Raw genomic sequence first — 23,813 nt, 5'->3', positions numbered from 1 at the left:
GCAGATGAACATCAACACAGAGGGAGGGAAACAAGCCTAGCAGGAGAGTATAAGTATTTCTTACTTTTGGTGTCAAGCTGTGCACGATACTTCTCAAATCCTTTGAGCCGAACACGTTCTCCCAACAGCTGAAGGAATTCCTCAAATGCCGGGCCAGCTGACTCATTGTTGTACATCTCTTCTTCAGTGCTTTGTCCAGTTCTGCAGTACATGATGCCCACCTTCTGCTGATAGTTCAGCTGTGAAGAGAGGCAGTATATGCATATAAATGTAGGCAGGTCCACTATGCCCCACCTAACTGCTCCTAACTCCTGTAGGGCACATGGCCATCAGAAAGCTAACATCTCTCTTCTCTTGAAATCCTTCTGTTTCAATTTTTCTGTCTCTAGTCCAAAAAATACAGTAGAACAAGCATCTACAACTATAATCTTCACAAGTTAAGAGAAAAGGCCAGAAAAATGAATTAACACTTTCTGTACATCAAGATCATGCATTGTTAGAACAGATGTTGATACTTTAGGGAATTTCTCTGAATGGGCTACAAAGTACAAAATGAGGCTCTAAAAAACAGCTTGGCAAATAAAGGTACTTCTTTTTTAATCATCTTCCCCTTTTGGGGCTTTACAAATTTAAAAGCAGAGGTCCACTTTATAAAAGATACTTTAAAATATATTGTTTCACACTAAAAAGCCCATAAATATACTTGCGAATTCTAGGGTTTTGTTTTTTTTTTTTTTGTTAAAACTGGAAAAGATTTCACTCCCAATGCCATTTTTCCAATACACTAAATTATAAATCTCAGTTATATCTTTGTTAGAGCACTAGCATCATCAACAATATACTTTTCAAATATTTTTCTAAAAGATGAGTGCCTGAATAGAAACTTTAAAAGGGGTTTCATAATGGCAAATAAGCTAGTGGCAAATATTCCTTCCTCAGAGACAGTAAAAAAAACCATTCAGGAGATTTAGGTATGATGTAACATTAATCAAAATATTTACTCATCATTGAAAAGTCTAGTCATTCTGCAAACAAATTTTATGGTGATATTAGTCATTTAACAAGGCATTAGTTTTCTTTTTCTTTTAAGATGTATTTATTTGGAAGAGAAAGAAAGAGAGTGCGCAGGCGCACACATGAGCAAGGGGGGGAGGGGAAGGGGGAGAGGGACAGAGAGCATCTCCAACAGACTCCCCGCTGAGCACGGGAGCCCTACATGGGGCTGGATTCCAAGACCCTGAGAACACGACCTGCGCTGAAACCCAGAGTCAGATGCTCAACTGATGGAGCCACCCAGGTGCCCCAAGACATTAGTTTTTGGTATAAAACTTCTGACTTCTAATTCCGCAGTGAAATCGAGGCACTCCATACTGCTCTGGTCTCTTTCCAGAGTGACAATGCAGCCAATGCATCAGTCAATTTTCATCTCCCAAAGTGAAAGGGGGAAGGGAAGAGGCAAAATTGTTAACAGCTAACATTTACCGAATAGCCACCATATGCCGATCACTGGTTAGTACTTCAGATGCATTAGCTGATCCTCACAACAGCCCAGAGAGCAAATATCCCTGTGTGACACATCAGCATAGTCAGAGAATGGAAGCCCAGTAGCGAGACACAAGACCACAAACTCCATCCTGTGACCCGGCTGGCTCTGTTAACTACTACCAAGATTCAACCAGGCTTGAATCCACAGCCCCTTATTTGCAATTCTGAAGTTGAAAGGTAAAAACCAAATTTAGGCAAACACATGTGGCAGTAAAACTTGATATGGGCTGACATTAATACTTTTAATTTATCCCAGGTTATATGAATATTCGCATTTTTCCCCTGAGGAAATATTAATGTGATTGTGGGATGCTGTCTCAGACCCCAGGGGGAATATTACCATATGGTGTATACATTCTCTTGTCCTTCTAAAATGCGGACATTTCTGAATTCTGAAACCCATCCAGCTCCTACCATTTTACATAAGGGACTGTGAACCTTAAATACTCTTTCCAACTTTTTAAACCAAGTGATTCAGAAGAGTAATGAGAAAATGTCATAGGGGCAAAACTCTCACTTGCTTTCCTCCCTCCACCACACCCTACCTCTTTGACAAGGAAGTGCCACGGCCTTTATACGACCCCCACAGACAGGAGAGCTCCTAGGAGTGACTCTCCCTTGCTCCGCCTACCCCAGCAGGCAGAAGGTCAAGTTCCAAGTCGGAAACTCGCAAATAACTGGATATAGTAATAATGGCATATTTTCAAAACAGCATGTGACGTCACATTATTTCTACTTCCTTTAAATTATCAACAGAAACACATTTGACTTAATTCATTTTCATATCCCACATGTAGGTAAAACAGAAGAAGACAGAATAAAACCTACTGCACACCACTGACATTTCACCCTTCTGTCAGCTGGCCTGTTTCAAATGTCTGAATGTGGCTAATGTTTGCAGGGGTACTCCTACAGGTAGAGATCTCACCTGGGCTTTAGAATTAATCTGAGTACCTACCCTATTAGGTCTCAACAAATAAAAAACAGTGGTGGGCTCTGGGTCAACTACAAAAGAAGTCCTTCATACAGCCACATCTTTCCTGCCTCCCTGCAGGGAGGGCTATCAAAGACATGAAGGCAGGGGGAGAAAGGAAGGGGTTGTGAACGATTTGCTATTTGGCTCTGTGCCTCCCAGATCAGCCTTCTCAGGCCACGATGTAAAACAAAAGTCACCCTGTTCAAGAGAAAGCATCACAGGGACACTGGATTTGTGGATGGCTTTTTAAAACTTCTCAGATAAAGGCCTAAGATTTCACTGTGCAACATTCAAAAGGATTCGTTTATATAAAAAAGGAGTTCACTACAGAGAGAAGTAAGGAAACTTCCCCCAAACCATTGGAGAAGATGTATCTGAGGACAATGAGAGTGTGCCGCCTTCTTCTGACTGATTTCTCATCCTCTAGTGAACTCCACCGGCAGCTCGGGGAACAAACTGGCATCGGCTGCTCGTGAAAAGAAGGAGCCTTTAAGAGGATTAGGAAATGTGTTAGAATGTCAGATTCCCTCTGGTTTGAAACTGTGCCAAATGTCACTGCTCTAACCTCTAACATGACAATATGACTGTATTTGTGGCTTCTACTGCAATTAAATCAAGGTAGGTGGTATTCTCTGAACGCAGGCTCCTGGCATCCTCAGTTAGCTACCCTGCTCCCTGCGAGAATAAGAGGAGCTGGTAGAGAAGAGTTAGGTAAATATGATATGGGCTATTGCAAGAGAAAGAGCAAACATAAATGAAAGCAGAGCTATGGTTTGGGGTTTTAAGTCGTTAGGAGGTTATATAAAACAGCACCTTTTTTTTTTTTTGAGACACACACAAACACATCTGTATGGATTTACATACATGAATATACAATCCTTCCATGTAATGCTCAAAATAGAGTTATGAGGACACCAGAAGCCATCCTGGGAACAGGTTGTGTTTATCCACAGTTTAGGATTTTCGCTTTGGATAATCTCAGGGCCATGCTATACAATTCCATGCTTGCCTATCAACTGTTCACAGGGAGCATTCTGGAAGTGTTTGAAAACCCACAAATGTTTCTACTATAATAAGTACTGATGGTCAATCCAACAGGACAAAGGTTATATTTGACAGGAAGGTCTTGAATCTCAATAAAGCAAAGTGTCCTTAAAACCGACCAAAAGTGACATGGGCTCTCACAGCTAGGAACCAACTAGCTAGTAGATAAAATTGTTCTTCCTCTAATAAAGTGGATACTTCAACACAGAATCAAAGAAAGAAATACTACCATCTGATTTACACAGCCCTGAGTGTCTGGGAAAGATGGATGATAAAGTCAGAGCCCTCCACCAATAGAAACAGATTTGAGTAACCAACTTCTCAATTCTACATTTGCACCTCTTCTTGCCTGGTGTCCCAGCCTCAGGAAGGCTACTGGGGCAGCAAAGACCAAGAGAACAACCCAGTTCTCAAATTCTTATAAAATCTTTACATTGTCTGACTTAATCCAGAAATTTCAAACCGTCACTATGAGTCATGGTATCTCATTGTGAGGCAATTCTCAGAGTGTGGGCCATGAAGGCTTGAGGGTGCTTGAGCTTTGCTCTGGGACATAGATATTTAGAAATAGTTTGATCTTTTCAGTTCTTGCTTTTAAACTCTGTTAGGCTGTACAACACCAATGTTTAACTTAAAGACAATTTTGCCCCACTACTGAGGCTAAACCATCCTGGGATGACTCCTCTGCCATGTGAACTAGGAGGTTCTCCAGTCGGCCTGGTGGAGGCAGAAGCTATTCCTGGCCTTGTGGGACGACTGAGGATTTGCCCCCCTAAACCTGGAAGGTGGTTCCCACGCTGGACTCAAGTCATTTCCTCAAATGCATGCACTTACTAGTACTCATCTCTGCAAACTCCACCCTTCTTGGTTTCCCCGGACTCACCTGTAAGTCTCAACTCAGGAGACTGCTGGGCTTCCACGGACGCCCCCCAAACTCCTGCACTGCAGTCCGCAAACTCTTCAGGCAGAAAGCTGGTGTGATCTCACTGTCCTTTGCTGCCTAATGCCCAAAGTCCTAAAAACCAACTGTTTCATTGTTTTACCTAGTTTTTTTTTTAAATTGTTTCTGATGGAAAGGTAAATCAGTCCCTCTTTCTTAATCTTGGCTAGAAGCAGAAATCTGCCTTGAATTTTTAAATCAACTTTATTGGTATATAATTTCTGAACAGTAAACTGCATCCATTTGATTAAATGAGTTCTAATACACCTGTACCACCATCAAAATAGAGAAAATTTCCATCATTTCCGAGTTTCTGATTCCTCTTTGTAGCCCATCCCTGAATCAACTAACTCAGATGATCACTGCCCCCCCTGCAACTATAAATTACTTTTGCTTACATTTTTAAAGACTATTTTTGTCGGGTAAAATCCACTGTGAAAGTTACTCTTTTGGCACTCTAGAAACCTATGCTGGCTTCTACCTTTTCTTTAGGCTTCAGAGCCCAACAAATGATTGATTTTAACAGCTGACTGTCCTATTCATCTTTGGAGGTCCTTTTTCCCTCTGACTGTTTATGGTCTTTCTCTTTTTCTTCTATTTTCAGAAATTTTTATCCTGATGGACCTATGCCTGATTTTCTTTATATTTATCATGCATAGGGCAGGCAGAGCTCCATAAATCCATCTTAATTCATTATCTTTCAACAGTTTTGGAACTCTTTCTACCAATTTATCTTAAAATACTGATTCTATCCCCCAACTAATGCTTTGTTTTCCTCCAGGGAATTCCATTACATATATGTATTTCATCCTGGCTCAAAGCCTTTTAGGTACTTTTCTGTATTTCTCATATTTTTTTGTTTCCATTCTTCAGTTAAAACTTTTCTTGTAACTGCACCCCTATGTTTATTGCAGCATTATTTACATCGTCAAACTATGGAAGCCTCCCAAGTGTCCACTGACTGATGAACGGATAAAGAAAATGTGGATGTAACACACACTGGAATATTCCTCAGTCATCAAAAAGAATGAAATCTTGCCATTTGCAACAACATAAATGCATCCAGAGAGTATTATGCTAAGTGAAAAAGGTAAAAAAAAGACAAATACCATATGATCTCATTCATATGTGGAACTTAAGAAACAAAAAAAACAAGCGAAGGAAAAAAAGGGGACAGGGAGACAAACCAAGAAACATACTCTTAACTACAGAGAACAAACGGATAGCTACCAGAGGGGAAGTGGGCGGGGGGAGGCCAGGGGAGTAGAATACGGAGATTAAATAGTATATTTATCATGATAAAAACAAAACAAAACAAAACAAAACAATTTTCTGGTAATTTATCCTCAATTCAACAATTTTCTCTTTTGTTCTAATATGTTCTTAAACATATCTATTGAAATTTTAACTTGTGGCTATTTTATCCCATTCTAGAATTTCAATTGGATTGTCTTACAGATGCAGTGTTCCCTGAACTCCATTTTTTTACTTCTGCAGCCCTCATGAAACCAAGGCTGGTCTGTCCCCTTTTATTTGCAGCTTTATGTGGACTTAAGCCCCAAGCCTCTCATAAAACAGCAAATGTCTAAGGAAAAAAGCACTTCATGATGCTAATTTTGATGAATACCAATTTCTCAGTTATTTCTTGTCTGGATCAAGTTTTCGGTGTTAGGTCTCAGAACTCTTTACCAGGTTCCCAGGTCCCAAAGATTTTCTTCCTATGTTACTGTCAAAATTTTTATAGTTTTATATTTCAGTCAATGATCCATCTGAGTAAATTTCTGTACAATGTGTGTTAGATGTTTAGGTCAAGATCATTATTTTGCCTATGGATATTTAATTGTCCCAGCACCTTTGTGTGAAAAACCTATCCTTCCTACATTGAACTGTTCTTACACCTTTGTCAAAAATCACTTGGATACTGGAGCACCTGGGTGGCTCAGTTAAGCGTCTGCCTTCGGCTCAGGTCATGATCCCAGGGTCCTGGGACCGAGCCCTGCATCGGGCTCCCTGCTCAGTGGGGAGTCTGCTTTTCCCTCTCCCTCTCCCAATTAAATAAATAAAATCTTTTAAAAAAATCACTTGGATATATGTGGGGATGGGTGCTATTTCTAGTTTCTCTCTTCTGTTCCATTGATCCATTAGTCTGTCCTCCCAATAATAAAACATAGTTTTGATTACTATTGTCACATAATAAGTCTTAAAATCAGGAAGAATGATTTCCCTCACTTCATTCTTTTTCAAAACTGTTTTAGCTATTCTAGTTCCTTCGCCTTTCCATAGAAATTTCAGAATAATCTTGTCTATAATTACAAAATATCTTACTGGGATTTTGATATTGTGTTGACTGTGTATCAATTAGAGAATTGACATCATTAATATATTGAGTCTTTCAATCCATGAACATGGTATGTCTCTCCATTTATTTAGGTCTTTTATTTTTTTTAATCAGTGTTTTACAGTTTTTAGCGCACTAGTCCTATACATGTTTTGTTAGATATATACCCAAACATTCATTTTTTATTGTGGGACTGTAACGGTATTGTATTTCAATTTTTAGGTTCCACACATTCATTAAAAGAAATCAAATTGAGAACTACACCAAAGTAAAAAGCTTTTGTCCAATGAAGGAAACCATCAACAAAAGGAAAAGGCAACCTAGTGAACAGAAGATATTTGCAAATAATATATCTAATAAGGGGTTAATATCCAAAATACATTAAAAAATGTACAGACCTCAACACCAAAGAAAAAATAACCCCAAACAAGTAATCCAATTAAAATGGGCAGAGAACCCGAACAGACATTTTTCTGAAGAAGACATATAGGTGGCCAAGAGACACATGAAAAGAGGCTCAACATCATTAATCATCAGGGAAATGCAAATCAGAACCACAATGAAATATTACCACAGAATGGCTAAACTCAAAACCACAAGAAATAACACGTGTTGATTAGGATGTGGAGAAAAGGGAACCCTTGTGCACTACTGGTGGGAATGCAAATTGGGGCAGCCCCTGTGGAAAACAGAATGGAGGTTCCTCAAAAAAATTAAAAATGGAAATACCATATGATCCAGTAATTCCACTACTGTGTATTTACCCAAAGAAAATGAAAACACTAATTCAAAAAGATAAATGAACCCCTATGATTATTATAGCATTATTTCCAATAGCCAAGATATGGAAGCAACCTAAGCATCCATTAATAGATGAATGGATAAAGAAGACGTGGTACATATGTACAATGGGATATTACTCAGGCATAAAAAAGAATGAGACCTTGTCATTTTCAACTACATAGACGGACCTAGAGGGTATCGTGCTAGGTGAAATAAGTCAGAGAAAGACAAATACCATATGATTTCATTTAAGTGTGAAATCTAAAACAAACCAATAAAGCAGAAACAGACACAAAAATACAGAGACAAACTGGTAGTTGTCGGGGTGGGGGTGGGAAAGACACAATGGGTGAAGAGGAATAGGAGATACAGGCTTCTAGTTATGAAATGAGTAAGTAAGTCATGGGGATGAGTACAGCACAGGGAATATGATTAATGGTACTGTAACAGCACTGTACAAACAGATGGTAGCTGCACTTGTGGTGAGCATGGCATAATGTATAGACCTGAATCACTGAGTTGCACGCCTGAAACTAATGTCACATGGTGTGTCAGCTATACTTCCATTAAAAGAAACAACAAAGATATCAAATTAATCACTGTGAGTTGATGTTGAATCCTACAACCTTGCTGAACACACCTCTGTAGTTCTGGGAAGTTTTTGTAGATCCCTTGGGGGTTTGTACATAGATTATCATGTCCCCTGAAACAGTTTTATTTTTTCCTTTCCTTTATCTAACATCTTTTATTTCCTTTTCTTGCCTTATTGTGCTGATTAGAACTTCCAGTATCATGCTGAATAGCAGTGGTGACAGTGTATCTCCTTGCCTTTTTTTTTTTTTTTAAAGATTTTATTTATTTATTTTACAGGGAGAGACACAGCGAGAGAAGGAACACAAGCAGGGGAGTGGGAGAGGGAGAAGCAGGCTCCCCACTAAGCAGGGAGCCCGATGCAGGGCTCAATCCCAGGACCCTGGGATCATGACCTGAGCCGAAGGCAGACGCTTAACGACTGAGCCACCCAGGCGACCCCCTTGCTTTTTTTTTTTTAATCTCCTTGCTTTTTAACACTAAATCTTTCATCAGTAAGTAGGATATAAGCTATAGATGTTCTATAGATGTTTTTCATTAAGTTGAGCAAGTTCCTCCCTACTTCCGTTTTTATCATGAACAACCACTGTGTTGTTCCTCAAATCCCACAATCCTTAGCCAATCTGCCTCCTCTCCACCTTGCAAATTTTATGCTTGTTTTATATACAGTGTACAAGGTTTTTAGCCATACTTAGCAGGAAGAATAGGCTAAAAATAGATCTACCCGGTATTTCTAGAAGCAAAAGTACAAACTTACTTTTAAAAACTATTTTGTCCAGTGTTCCTGGTTATTCTCATTGGGTGGGCTGGTCTGCAGCAAACTATTCTGTCATTACTGGACATGAAGACCTTGTTCATTTTTTAAAATTCTCATGATTCACACTGATAGCATTTACTTTGGCTTGTTCTTCATAAACATGACAACTTTCTTAACCACTTCTTTAAGACTCATCACTATACTTTCCCCTAAAAAGAATGTCAAAGAGACTGGAAAAATTCAGTGTAGTGGGCAAAAAAATGCTAATTAGAAAAGTTGTCCTCATTGGCAATTACTAACAAAAATAAAATCATTTTAAAAATGACATGGATACTGGGTAGGAACGTTATTTTTAAAATCTGACTGAGATGCTGTCAAAATTATTTTTATTTGTGCACATATTCTAAGTTATTTTTATTTTAGCATAACAAAAAATTCTATACAAACATAGAATAATCTGAGGTTGTGAAAAATTTCTCACAAAAATAAAAAGCTTCATATTGGGTATTAAATTGATAATAAATGTACCTGGTTTTGACTTGACATTAAGACAAATTTCTATTACAGAGAAAAAGGCTCTTCACTGCAGCATTGTTTGTAATAGGAAAAGACGGGAATCAAACCGAATGTCCATCAATAGAGAAACTGATAAATTACAGTACAGTAACACAATAGAATATTATGCAGCCATAAAAACGGGAAAGCTTTCTATATATTGACATAGAAAGATCTCCAAAATACATTACTCAGTGAAAAGAGAAAATGTCCACAGCATGCTATATTCTGTATAAGGAAGAAATAAGACTATATGCATATATGACATCTGTATAAAGAAAAACAATATATAAGAAACTAGTAAAAGTGGTTATGTAGGAAGAGAGAGGGGAGGAGACAGAAGAAAGTAGGAACGGGATCCCTCGAAGGAAACATAATTAACCTTGATTTCTGCACCATTTGAAGATATTAGCTAGTTAAGTCCCATAGGAAAGAAACTAGATTTTTGTTCTAAAGCTGAATTGAAAACACAATCCACAATCTAAAGTCAAGACTGAAATATCTGCACTCCATTACTCTTTTTGGACTGTGAACCAAAGCATCCTCACTGCATGTCTTTGCCAAGCTCAAATCCACCACTGCAAACTGCAGTCCCACCACAGCCAAACATCTTCCAGACGTCACTGCTATCAGCTGTCTTACCACTGGAAAGGGCTCCAACCTGTCATCCAGCCCAGAGCCAGGCAAAAGAGCACGGATGAGCCAGGGCACAGGAACCATTACTTGTGAAGAGACAAGATAAAGCTACCAGTGTCACTGCCTTCTTCCCTCACCTGAGGACTATCACGTGTATTTCCCTCCTGATAACATACGTACAGATCCACGAGCTGTCTAGAACCAATGTGGGTGGTCATCTGAACTTTAATTGGGCATTAGCTGTTATCATAATCTAAAAGAAGAATAAAATTTCAGGAATGGTAATTGTTCTGCCAAAGCTTCATTCGTATAAAATGGGTTTTGGGAAAAATGTTTTCCTTATGGTTCATTCTTTAAATCTAGCTGCCTGAATCAAAGAAGAAAGTGGCTGGTCAAACTCATTTATCCTCAGTAAAATAATGCAACATGGCAATGCACAGGCTAAGTCAGCAGAGAATTTCATCCACATCCTTAATCAAAGAACCAGTGCTATTCATTATCAAATAACATTGCTTCTTGAAATAAATATTGCAGACCTAATTAGATATGATCGTTTTCCCCTTTAACTTCAGTAACTTGAAGGGTTAAGTTTTTAAGGAATAGAAAGCCCAATAAATATTTTCATTTCTTTGCATTTTTAATAATTATCTAGAAAAACAGTGGAGATACTCATTTAAGTAAAACCACTACCGTGTACATGAAACTTGACATTTCCTATGAAAACAGGACTACCAATTTTTTCGACTGCAAACTGGAAATTGTACTTTAATATGTTCTACTTAATACTGGGCACCAAAGCCAGCAGCAGTAATGCTTGGAGCTGTCTTTCCACAGTTTCTTCTCCCACTCGTGGGAGGGAGAGGAGGATGGGGTGTTCAGTGCATTGCATAAGAGTGCAGGCTCTGGAATCTGAATGCTTGGATTCAAGGCCCGCCTCCACCAGACCCTAATTGTGAATGGTGGGGTCTTTCAGCTTCTTTGTGCCTCAGTGATAGCACCGGTATCAAAGGATTCTGAGGACTAATTAAAATAATGCATGTAAATTGCTTCACAGGGTGCCTGGCTTAGTCACTGCTCAATAAAAAAATACCTATGTTTGTTACTCTCTTACATGTGTCTCACACGCCTGTGCAGCTAGACTGCCCGCTGCCATAACCACACTCTGCTTTCATCCCTCTCTGCTTGGTTCTTCCTGTTCTGAGTCTCGACCACCACCCTGCTGGGTCTCGGGCCTGAGGAAATCCTCCTCCCTTCCATGGCCCATCTTGGGAATGGGCCTAACCAATCATGACTTGGCCCTGTTGGCCTGCACCTCCACTGCTCTTTGTTTGCAATTCTCTCATTATGTTCATTATATTAAACCTGACTTTCATTATAGTAATTTATGACCTTGTCTCCTTCATGGGTAAGGACTGTGTCTTACTAGCCTATTTATTCTCCAGAGTATTTAACAATCCACCAAGAGTGGTTCTCAATAAGCACTTACTAGATTTGAAACAGTTGTGCTTACTTATGACCGGGAACATCACATATTACACAGCCCGTACCAGCAGCTCTCTCACGGGAGGCTCACAAAGGTTAAATGAGATAGTGCACGCAGCGGGCTTCTAACAAGCTATTATTATATTGTTACCAACCACAGCTAATAGTTCTTCGGTACGCACCATGTGCCCGGCATGGTGGCTTTTCATTCCCCTTGCACAGAGTAGATGAGATAAAGGTGTTTTTTAAATGACTGATGAAGAAAATGGCTTTGACATGGCAAATTTAAAAGTAACTATTAGCCGTATTATTAAAAAGTTGGGTTGAATAGATCATGAAATTCCTGATACTTCACAGCATAGTTTTGCGTATCTAAATAACTCAAGACATGCAGAAGCATAAAAACTTGCAAACTGTAAAAACAAAGGGCAGTATTCTGCAAATGTGTGTACCCGGTGTTCAGGACCAGTAAGGGGAACAGCACCGAGAACTTCCGGAAGTCTCAATCTTCTCAACTGTAAAATGGGCCAATGGTTAGAAGCCCTGTGCAGGGCACTCGAAGGAGTAAATGAGGACATGTGGTAAAGTGCTTACAGCCGTGCAGTAAGTAAACATGCATGCTGATCTAATTTGTTTTTATCATAAATGATGCTCTCAATTATTGAATAAGTGAAAATCTAGGACCAAGATGGATAAACTAAATCCAGAGTTGATCCCAAGTTTCTGAATCACAGTCTGTTCTAAATTCTTGACAGTGTGAAATCACTGGTAGGGTACTGCCCTATATAGGAAGATGGAAATGGACATCAATAAATAGTGAGAGGCCCAGAAAGGCATCAGGAAGGAAAATGTGAAAGATTGGATAAGCCACATATACAACGTGGATTAGCATATATTCATTTTCTTTTTTTTTTTTTAAGATTTTATTTATTTATTTGAGAGAGAGAATGAGAGATAGAAAGCACGAGAAGGAAGAGGGTCAGAGGGAGAAGCAGACTCCCTGCTGAGCAGGGAGCCCGATGCGGGACTCGATCCCGGGACTCCAGGATCATGACCTGAGCTGAAGGCAGTCGCTTAACCAACTGAGCCACCCAGGCGCCCAGCATATATTCATTTTCTAAAACTTCAGGAATTAAAATGCCTACCTTCAGTTCCTGCAAACATATCAGTCTAATCAGATGAAAAACACATTCTCATATTTTTGTGAAATGCTTTCTTATATGTATTAGATATAATTTTAATTTGTCCTATTCATTTCAGCTTTTTAAAAGCGGTAAAATGAAAAAATAAAGCACCAGAGATCTGAAAGGCAAAATGTCACAATGAGGCAAGCAAATAGTGTTTTCTTTTTCCAAGCATAATCATATAAGCTGTTTAAAGGAAAAAAGATAAAGGAATTGTTTAAATAAAACTTAAGGGGAGATCTAGAAGTCCTTTTCAGTGAGTCTAGTTTCCTGATACCACTCTGAATTTTTTTTAAATATAAGAATGTACAAAGCATGAAATTTTTAAAAATGAAGACATGGATGGAAACAGAAAATGCTTTGCAATGATTCAAATGCGTAATCTACTGCACTTATATGCATTTCTTTTTAAAAATCTGTATGAAAGGCATGAAAATAATCATTTTCTCAAAATGATTCCAAGGCATTAATGAGATTTCCTACCAAAAAAGTGACTCCCCAGACTAAACACTCAAGTATGCGTGTCATCTGCTTTTTATCAGCACAATCCTGGCTTTGAATGCTATGGAGATATAAATGAAAAGACAGAGGCCAAGGGAGCGGGGGGGGGGGGGGGGGGGGGGGGGGGGGGGGGGTGCCTCTTAGTCCAGATTTAGAGCTGCATATATAGAATAGCAGGCTTTAAACTTTTAGGTTCTACTACCTAATAAAATTTCCAAAATAAAACCGGGGAGACTACCCTAGGTTGCCAAATTTTAATTTCTCAGAGGAAAGGCATTAAAGAAAATAACACATATTATCAGCAAAATTTATGAAGGAAAGGATATTTTAATACCCCCTAAGAAGAAGAAGCCCATAATTTTAGAATGGGCAGTTCTGTGAATTAAATAAATTTAGCTTTAAGTTAAACTCACTATATAGTGTTCTTATCTTTTCTACGTTGATGGGACCAGAAAGTGTTCATCACTAAGAGAGGGCATAAAATGGGCCAGAGACCACACAAGATGTCTTTAATTAGGGCACCCAGTTTTTAGCGAATATGGGTACAACAAAGGGGAAAATGGCAAAAAATAACTCCCTTCTATAAAAAAACCTGTTCCAATGTAGGATTTAGAATGTTCAATTTGTGATTACATTATCAGTGTCTAAATATAATTCTCCTTGAAAAGCACAGTAAGTGAAAAGACTGAATCCATAAAGCTGAACCTAATCCTCATTTTTCTATTCCTTCTCTGTTACACTGAATGTTCAGAACATTTACTGGAAAACAGCCCCCAAAGAGTTAAGCATCAGCAGTCTTCTGAAGCATTCCAAGTGTGCCCAATTTGCATGTTATAAACACGGACAAGCAGAGCCTCCTTGAAATCTATGTACAGAACAGACATCAGCTGGGCTCTCTGACAAGTAAAATGAATGGACAGAGAGAGCAATGAATAGAGTTGTGTCCAGCCATTGGTTCCTAATATATCCCTACTAGCTGAATGAAAAGAACATACCTTAAAATGGATTTTTTAAAAACTCCTATTCATTTTAATAATGTCTGAATTTTTGGTTAATTAAGGAGATGCCATCGAAATTTGTTCATAAAATGGCATTCAGTAAGTGGAACAATTTTATGTTTGGAGGAATTTTTTTTAATGCAATAGTAAAGCTATTATTAGTCATACTGCCAGGATGTAATATGGCTGAAATGTTCAAAGATGTTCAAAGAGAGAGTCAGAGTATATAAATACAGCATCTAACACAACTAGCCCAGATGCTCAAACTATTCGAAGCAGAATGTGGGCATATCCCCGTTTAGTGGATTTTCCAGAGTATAACTTTTCATCCTCTACCCTTATGCTGTTTCTGTATGGATTATCCTATCAACCATCTGCCTCTTGACCAAAGGGCCACACATTAAGGTACAGGAAGTATGGAAGTGAGAAAATCTTGAGAATTTTCCTTTTGTGACTAATTAGGACACAAATTTTTAAAATTCTGTATTTAGAAATCTTGGCTAGAATACATCTTGGTGGTATAAATAGACTTTTCAAAACTGAAGCGTCTAAGAACAGCGTGGTATAGTGGCTAACAGCAGAGGCTTCAAACTTATTAACTGTGTGAACTTGGGCTTACTACTCAATCTCCTTGTGCCTCAGGGTCCTCACCTCTAAAATGGAGATAATAATGGTGCCATTCTCATAGGGTTGGGAGAGTAAAAGGGGTAACATACCTAAGGCACTTAAAACAGAGCCTCTTATTGCTACTACTTATTCCTAGAGTATCTGAAAAATTCACTGCATTTATGGAAGATTTCATACTGAAAGAGCTGAACACAGTTTAAGAACCATATCTACCAATTCAGACGTAGAAAATTTCATCAGATGAGAAACGTTCAGAGAGTTAAGAAGAAAATGAGTAACTGCAAAAAGACCACACTGAGATAAATGGTATCAGTTCGCCCTGTCCAAAAAGAAGTATCAAGGTCTGTATTCTGGAAACCTAGCAGTTAATCTGAGCAGCAAGAATGTCTTCCAACAGAAGCCAAACTCACCCCTTGTTCATCCAGTTTCATGAGCTGCTCTGTGACCTTGGGAGTGTTGAAGGCCAACCTCAGGCACTGGACATTGAGCTCAGGAATCACGTGCTCCAGCACTTCCTTCAGGGGCAGTCCTCTGGCTGTCGAGTGCTTTGCCGTTGAGGGAATGGCATCCTCCAGGACTGAGCCTCTCAGTGTCATGAGCTGAAAGACAGACATGTGCTCGGCTGAGGGCTCTCTGGGTGTGGGAGAGGTGTAAATACATCGAATGCACTGACGGCCTAGGTTAAGGTGCTGCTGAGGAGCTGGGAACGACTTCTGAAGGGGAAGCGGGTGAGGGAGAAAGAATGAAGGGAGTGACAGAAGAACTCCCTAATGAAAAGAGGCCGATGCTTCCAAGACCCAGGCAAGTCCAAAGGAACTCATCATCAAGCCGTCCAGGGACACCGACTTAAAAATCAAGTAAGGCCATTTCCTTAAAGAGCTCAATAAGATCAGGGTCTATATGGCTGTAAAATGCCACTAACCAAATCAAGAAGGAGATATCCCAGAGAAATATCTGAAGGATTTAGACGTTATACTTTTTATTTTACATTATTTTATTACACATTATTTTACATTACATTATTTTATTACAAAATTTTATTACATTATTTTGTTACAAAGATAAGGGGAAGGATAAAGTTTTAAATTCATAACATACTGCTGACAAGCATAAACTACTTATATCCCCTAATGCAATGACAATAAGACCATGACTGTACTTAGTACAGTAGCAGAGTCAACAGCACTGGAAATCACTTTGGATTTCCCCTTCTTAAAACACTTTCCATTAGTATGAAATATAAACACAACCAAAAAAATTTTTCTATGTAATGATTTGTTGGAGAAAATATGAAGCCTAGAGCAGTCTTAATTCCTAAAACGTGTCATGCGGCAAAGCTGTTAATATAATGTAAACATGGTACGATGACCTAAGAAAAAACCCCATCACCAAACACCTTCCCACCAAACCGGCAGGTCGGGACGCACCGAACTGCAGCAGGTGTGGCGAGCGCGGACAGAGGAAGGCGTGCGTGCTGAGGGCCAGGGGCGCTGTGCAGGCCCGCGACGGGGAAGAACCACAGCCGCAATCCGGGAGGCTGTATTTGCTAAGAGTGGAACAAGTTCGGGTCCTAAGAGGGTCCGAGAGCAGAAGCTGGGGCGTTGTGGCTCAGTGCCTAAGAAAAGGCCCTCATGGAAGGCGTGGCACTAAAAAGGGGCCATGAAGTCGGGGTGGGGGGGATTTGTAAAAGAGCACGTCAGAGAGCGAAGGTACCAGGTACGGAGATAAGGAAGAACCGGACGTGGGGCGGCAAGAGCCACCGCTATGGCGGAGTGGGATCTGAGGAGAGCGCGGGAGGGCGGCTAGGGGAGCCGGCAGGTGGGGGGGGGGGGGACCCGGCGGGGGGGGGGGGGGCCCGGGGGGGGGGGGGGGGGGAGAGCTGGGGGGGCACACAGCAGGAGTGCGTACCTGAGGGGTGTGCACCCCGTCAGGCTCCAACAGGCAGCCTCAGACCTTGTTTGAACGGGGAAGAAGATGTGTATCTAAGATGAACGGCAGGAGGAAGAAGCCACAGGCAGACAATACAGCTGGAAGGAAGCTGTAAGAATCTCGGAAATCAGGCAAAGGGGACATGATAAACGGTTAGCAGGGAAATGGAAACCAAAGGAACAATCACCAGGGAAGTCAAATCTCTAACGTTTGCCAACTGATGCGGAAGAGAGAGGAGGGTAGGAAAAGCAAAATTTACCAGCGTCTTGCTCTCAATACAAGAACAAGGTACTATTCATTTAATTAATATCTTTCATTTATAAATAATTTGTTTTCAAGTAACACTTGTGTAAAAAACATCATCTTTCCTATGATTTAATACCTAATTTGACCGAAATGGTTTCTGGGCCTTTCTTTCGTGTTTTTAAATCATGGGAAACTGCTGGACAAGCACATTACTGTGCTCCGCCTTCCCTGAGATCACCTGAGCCTGAAGACAGGAAGCTACAGAGGCTGGAAGTCCCTTCCGTCGAGAATCCAAGACCAGGAGTGCTAAACCTGTACCACAGAAAGACAGCAGCTCACCTCAAGGAAGCCAAAGCGCAGGAAAAAAAGAAGGACTCCTTTTTCTCTCTGGATCACTAGCATTGCTGATATTTTTGTTAATGATTTCCAGAAACAAGACGAGAATCCTTTTAAGTCCCTGTGCACCTTTGCTTGAAAACACTCACATGCTGTAAGGTTTTGTTCATAAACTGTCAGGCTTACATACATGTTTATGTTTTTCTGTTTATGTTGTGCACTGATGATTCCTACTGAAATGAAAATGAAGTGCCTTTCGGACAGGGATGGACATCCAGAGATGTTTCTCTCGAAGGACTTTTGTTAGTTAATTTTTGTGAAAAGCCTCATTAAGATACTACAGTTAAAACCACATTTAAGGGTGACTTTGATTGGGAAGGAGAAAGTTACACGAAAGCTAGGGACAGACACTTCATTACATACACATTACAGAGGAGAGGGAGAGCACGACCTACGATTCTAGGCATTAGACGTATAGTCACGAACCACTCAGACAACAGTCCCTACCCTCACGGGGCTTAAATTCTAGTGGGGCAGACAGAAAACAAAATAAAAAGTACAGCATGTGAGGCAGTATTAAGTGTTCAAGAAAAAAATAAAGCCTAGCAATAGACATGAAATGCGATGTGTGGGAATAGAAATTTTAGATCCGTGGCCAAGGAAGGCCCCTATGATTTATGCATAAAGGTCAGGAGGAAATGAGAGCGCTCCAGCCAGGAGGATGCCAGGGGAAGAATATGGCAGGACAGAGGAATAGGGAGTAGCCGAGCCCTGAGGCAGAGCAGTCGTCCAGGTGGCCCCTCAGGGGAAGGAAGCCAGAGTGGATGGTCTCCTAAATTAGCAAGGACACTGACAGATTTTTACCCAGGAGATGGGTAACCATTAAAGGATTTTGCACTGAGCAATGACAGATCTGGATTACATTTCTAAAGGATCCCTGCAGGGCTTAAGGGCAGAGCTGGAAGAAGGGTTCTCAGAGAAAGATGATGGTGGCCTGGCCTAGGCTGAGGTGGTGGGATGAAGGAAGGGGTTGAATTCTGGGCATATTTTGAAGACAGAGTCAGCGAGTTTTGCTGACAGACCAGACTGGGGTTTAGGAGGCTAGGAGGAGAGAGGAGCCCAGAGTGACTTTAAGTTTCCGGCCTAAACAACTTCAGTAACAGAGTTGTCAGTTAAACATTAATTTGAACATAAACGTTAGTGATGACGGCGGTGTCTTGAACCATGAACAACATTTGACTTGGATGTTCTCGTCAAAGGCTAAAGCAATGGACCCAAGGGACCATCAGATGGGCTGGCAGGAAACGGACCCAACGGTCAGACCAGAGAAGTGTTGGGGGAGGGGGGTGCAGGTTGAACACTGGGCCCAGGTAGCAAGGGATGAAAGGACAGAGGTGGAAAAGGCAGAGCCACCAGCCATGGCGGAGGGATCACGGTCACTCAGGACAGCAGTTAACGCTAGAGACAGAAAAGAGGCTGGGACCAGACAGGGAAGAGCCAAAAAGCAAGCTGGAGGGTATGTAAACCAGTTGATGAGGGAGCAGAAGGCTGGCTGAACACAAAGCACAAGCTGACAGCCTGCAACCTCCCCCCACTCCTGGGTGGGACAAGTGTGACATTCTTCCAAGAATCTCCCAACTATCTTAATGTTAATGCCTTGCTAGAGGGGAAAAACAACCTTAACTTGACAAGGGCAAGGCCTCTGGTATCTCTTGGGTCCTCCTTAGCGTAAGAAAGTTCTCTTGAAACCTCCCTTTTTCCTTACCTCCCCCAACCCAACAGTATATAATCAGCCACCCCTTATCACCCCGGTGCAGCAGCTCTTTCTGCCCACGGGTCCTGCTTTAATAAACCACCATTTTGCACCAAAGACGTCTCAAGGATTCTTTCTTGGTCATGGGCTCTGGACTCCACCCTACTGAACCTCACCTATATTCCAAAAGCCAATCACAGTGACAGGAGTGGGGGAAGAATTCCATCACTTAGAAAACTCTGACCTCTGGCATGAATGATGGTAGGAATTGGAGTGGCCCTGGAGGGGTGGGGTGAGGGGGAACAGGTGACAACAGGAGGACAAAACCCCAGAAGTAACAGGCTGACAGAAATCCAGAAAGCCAGAAAGGGGCAGCCACCTGCATCCAACTTCAAAAACTGTGTTCTCTGTGCTTTTTATGTTTAACAGAAGCATTTACCCTGCTTAATGATTAGCTCTGGTGTGGACAGAAAGTACAGTAGAGCATGTGAGCTCTTCAATTCTCTCTGGCCACTACATACAACCCATTAGATACTGAAGTCATGCCTTTAAAAATCCTATTTTTTAATTTCCCTGGAGTTCAAGCTGAGAAACAATTACAAAGTGAAGCCAACCCCTGAAACCTGCCTTGTATCCAAGGACGGAAATGAAGTACATGTCCTGTTTAAACTGGTTTCAAGACCATTATTTTCTAGATACCTCAGGGGGGTATTAAGCATTAATGCACAACAACAACCCTAAAGTGAATTTGGCGCAGAGAGGCAATAATAAATTCGTAACTGGCACAACTGTACACGTTTAGAAAGAAAACAAAGGAGAAACCTCATTGTCCCAAACTTGTTCATGAGTTTATACCACCACCACCAACAACAAAAACTGCTTTGTTGGCTGTTTTATTTTTCCTTTTCTTTTCTGACCTGAATTTCATTTTAAAATAAAAACTCAAATATTACATGTGCTTCGAGTCCTAAAGAGCTCTGAGAGCCGGCCTCACGCACAGTGATGTAGCCTCGAGTTCACCGGGTCACTCTGGGTCCCCTGACAACAGGGGGAGCAGGCCCAGGGGAAAGCCAAGTGGAGAAAATTCTCTTTCCCACTTCTTGGGTCAAGAACTGTCCTACGCAACAGTTTGGAACAGCGAGTTAACTCTTGGGTGACCCTCTCTCTTCTGTAAGTCCGCTGGCTCAGTGCTCCCAGCCGCCGGAGCAGTAGATACAATATCCACTTTGGAATCCTGAGGACCCAGTTTCCTAGAGCCACACATAAGTCATGCATCCTTCTCCAAATCAAAACTCCCATTCATTTATTGCATCTACCCAGGGGTCGATGGAAAGGAAGGATCCAAATCTCACCATGATGTCCACCCCCATCACCACCAGAACCAATGAAAGGGGTCTTTGTTTATGCTAAGACATTTGTAGCTATGTGCTATTACACTGAATTGTTTTGCTACTACGACTCCTCACTCCAACTGAGCCTCAATCTTTCTGGTTTGCAACTTACCTCACTGGTTCTAAAAATTATTCGGTAGTTGTATGGAGATCCATTTTCCTTCGTTTCTTCTGGTTTTTCCCTTCGAATGCTCACAGCCACAGGACCAAGATTCTCATCAGCCCCAAAATAGTTCCAGTGTTCTTAGGTAAAAAAAAAAGACAAAGCAAAATTAGAACATTTACACACTTTAAAAATGTTATATTCTGTTGATATTTAGATCACTCAGAAGTTCTGTCAATAAAATGTAAACACATTTAGCAAATATTCCTCAATGAGTTATAAAACAGAGACTTAGCTACACAACTTTGGTCTCCAAGGAAGTAACACTGAACAGAGGTGGTCTGTTGCGTGTCTTTTTTATTTTTTTTTTAACTACTCTGCAACTTACTACTTTACTAATTTTTTTTTTTAAAAGAGATTTGTGTTCTGTCCCTTTATTCTACTATTTAAATGTGTGGGCTTCCTTGCCTAAGGGAAGGTTTGTGCCAATGATTCTTAGCTTTTGTTACAAAACAAAAAAACAGAAAACAACCCTATACCTGTTGAGAATAGAGTTTGAGGATTGAGGGCTTTCCCCCAGATTAAAAAAAACTTCCCAGGCGACACCTGGGTGGTTCAGTCAGTTAAGTACCAGGTCATGATCTCTGGGTCCTGGGTTCAATGAAGTCCTGTATCCCCAGTCTCCCTGCTCAGCAGGGAGTCCACTTCTCCCTCTCCCCTGCCCCCAACTTGTGCTCTGAAGAAAGAAAGAAAGAAAGAAAGAAAGAAAGAAAGAAAGAAGAGAGAGAGAAAGAGAGAGAAAGAGAAAGAGAGAGAAAGAGAGAGAGAGAGAGAGAGAGAGAGAAAGAGAAGGAGAAGGAAAGAGAAAGAGAAAGAGAAGGAGAAGGAAAGAGAAAGAGAAAGAGAAAGAGAAGGAAAGAGAAAGAGAAGAAGGAAAGAGAAAGAGAAGGAGAAGGAAAGAGAAAGAGAAAGAGAAGGAAAGAGAAGGAAAGAGGAAAAGGAAAGAGAAGGAAAGAGGAAAAGGAAAGAGAAGGAAAGAGAAGAAAAGGAAAGAGAAGGAAAGGAAAGAGAAGGAAAGGAAAGAGAAGGAAAGGAAAGAGAAGAGAAGGGAAGGAAAGAGAAAGGAAAGAGAAAGGAAAGAGAAAGGAAAGGAAAGGAAAGGAAAGGAAAGGAAGAAAGAAAGAAAAAGAAAGAAAAGAGAAAGGAAAGAAAGAAAGGAAAGAAAGAAAAAAGATTTCCCAGAACTGGAGAGAGGAAAAAGGTCTGTGAGTCACTCAGCCACACTCTCTCCCAGCAAGAGTAGGGTCTACGGAGAAAAGAGCTTCTAAGAGCCCTTAGAAGACAGAAGCTGAGTAAGGCCCGGGACTCTGGGCCTCACCAATGGTTCCCAGGCAATAAGCACTAGAGGCAGGAACCCGAAGGGCATGTTTGGGCTGAGATAAGAGGTCTCTCCTAGGTAAGCAGTGTGGCCAGATTACTGACGATTCAGGGCTCTTTCCTCAACGTGCTGGCACTGTGCAAGACCCCAAACCTTAGCACAACCTGGGGGTTGGGGGAAAGTCTCCAAATGACTGGTGTTGAATACCTTCCTCTTGACCAGATGGGAAGTCAGGATCAAAATTAAATTAATTTACAGAAAAAAAATTTTAAAAATGATATTCACTATATACTAAGTATATACTTCTTTAAAAAATTAAAACTGCTGATACACACAAGAGATGTTCACAGATGAGGCATCCATAAAACACAAAAATATATGAAAAGCTAAAGTAGCTAACTTATTTTTCAAACCTCCACAATACTTTACATTGTCCTAGCTCACCTACATGTGACATGGTGGATGGTGGAGTCATGATATGGTAAGTTATCCTCATACAAAATGCATACATTTGAAAATACAGGTCGTTCCCATACAAAACATAAAAGCATTTGAAAATCCATGAGAATAAGAAGAAATAAATAAATAAATAAATAATAAAGATGTCTACTCACGCATTTGCAAATACTAAAGAGTGATTATATAATGACAGCGTGAGGGCTCTCCAAGAACATTATCACAATCCATGGAAATTCAAATAAAACGCAACGGGACCACAGGCAATGAACGTCTCCCGGACGGACACCCGAGAAGCAACCCAAGAGGCATCACAAAGTTCATGTACAAACACTCAGGTACACTCTCCAAGCACAGCACGTGAGAATCCTCACACACTGAGGCTGTTTACTACTACTTTGCATATTAGTTTAAAATAAGCTTGGCTGTCTGGTCTTCAGGCTCTCGGCTTTATCTCAGAGATGTGATCATCGCAGATGCTGACCACGTCCGGAGCGTGGGGCTGACACAGACTCACGTGCAGACAGTGATGTGAAAGCAGAACGGACGACTAGGAATAAAACAAAGGCAGGAGACAGAAACCGTACGAAAAAGCAGACGAGAACTTAAAGAAAAACAAGACAGAGGTCTGGGGCCATTTGGTGAAGGCGCAATTGCGTAACTTCGGAGAGTGTCTGACCACGGCAGCGCGGAACCATACAGTGCGCGTGGCGGGGAGGAGTGGGAGCCTCATGTGTCACACGCTGTTCTTTGCACTTTGTGGACCACATTGACTCCAACTCTCTAGAAAGTCCTCCAACACACCCCACACCAGGAAGGGCAGGTGAGATGGCCATTCTCTGCTGCTGGAGACGTTCGGGGCTGCTACCAATTCACGGCCAGTAACCTCAGCCGCCCTCAAGCTGTCCCCGGGCAGCTCTCGCCCCCTTTCCCCGGAGCAGATACTGCAAAGGTCCTCTGTTCTCCTTCCACCTCCCCCACCTCCCCTCTCCTCAGTCTCAGCGAATGACAACACTGTCTACACCACAAGGAAAATAAAGAAGCCACATCAGAAGCAAGCGTCCTCATTTTCCACCATCATACACACAAACTGACCTGGATCCAGACTTTTGCTTCCTTTTCCTTACAAGCCCAAACCCAATCTCCCCCTCAATTCTGGCCTCCACTCCACTGCGCCTTCCCTGGGACTCCCGATGCCTTGATCCCCCTCTTCAACTTCAACATCTCTCTACTTGCTCATTCCCATCATCACTGAATCAGGCTC

General features: G+C 41.2%; 1 protein-coding gene across 40 annotated transcripts in view; it reads right to left on the bottom strand.

Annotated features, from left to right (window-relative positions):
- SIPA1L1 (signal induced proliferation associated 1 like 1) overlaps positions 1-23,813 on the bottom strand; it is a 463,818-nt gene that overhangs the window by 95,568 nt on the left and 344,437 nt on the right. For all 40 annotated transcript variants that reach the window (XM_073895440.1, XM_073895444.1, XM_073895465.1 and 37 more), the window contains 3 exons: positions 20,725-20,855; positions 15,368-15,556; positions 65-239 (listed from right to left, as the gene is read on the bottom strand). In XM_073895440.1, the coding sequence (XP_073751541.1) occupies positions 65-239; positions 15,368-15,556; positions 20,725-20,855 (495 nt within the window). The remainder of the gene's footprint in view (positions 1-64; positions 240-15,367; positions 15,557-20,724; positions 20,856-23,813) is intronic.

Source organism: Callorhinus ursinus, unplaced genomic scaffold, assembly GCF_003265705.2.
Source record: "Callorhinus ursinus isolate GAN/ISIS: 27379988/994484 unplaced genomic scaffold, GSC_fseal_2.0 scaffold8, whole genome shotgun sequence".
Taxonomy (NCBI): Eukaryota; Metazoa; Chordata; class Mammalia; order Carnivora; family Otariidae; genus Callorhinus; species Callorhinus ursinus.
The sequence above is the reverse complement of the archived record's forward strand: the minus strand, read 5'-3'. Positions and strand labels throughout refer to the sequence as shown.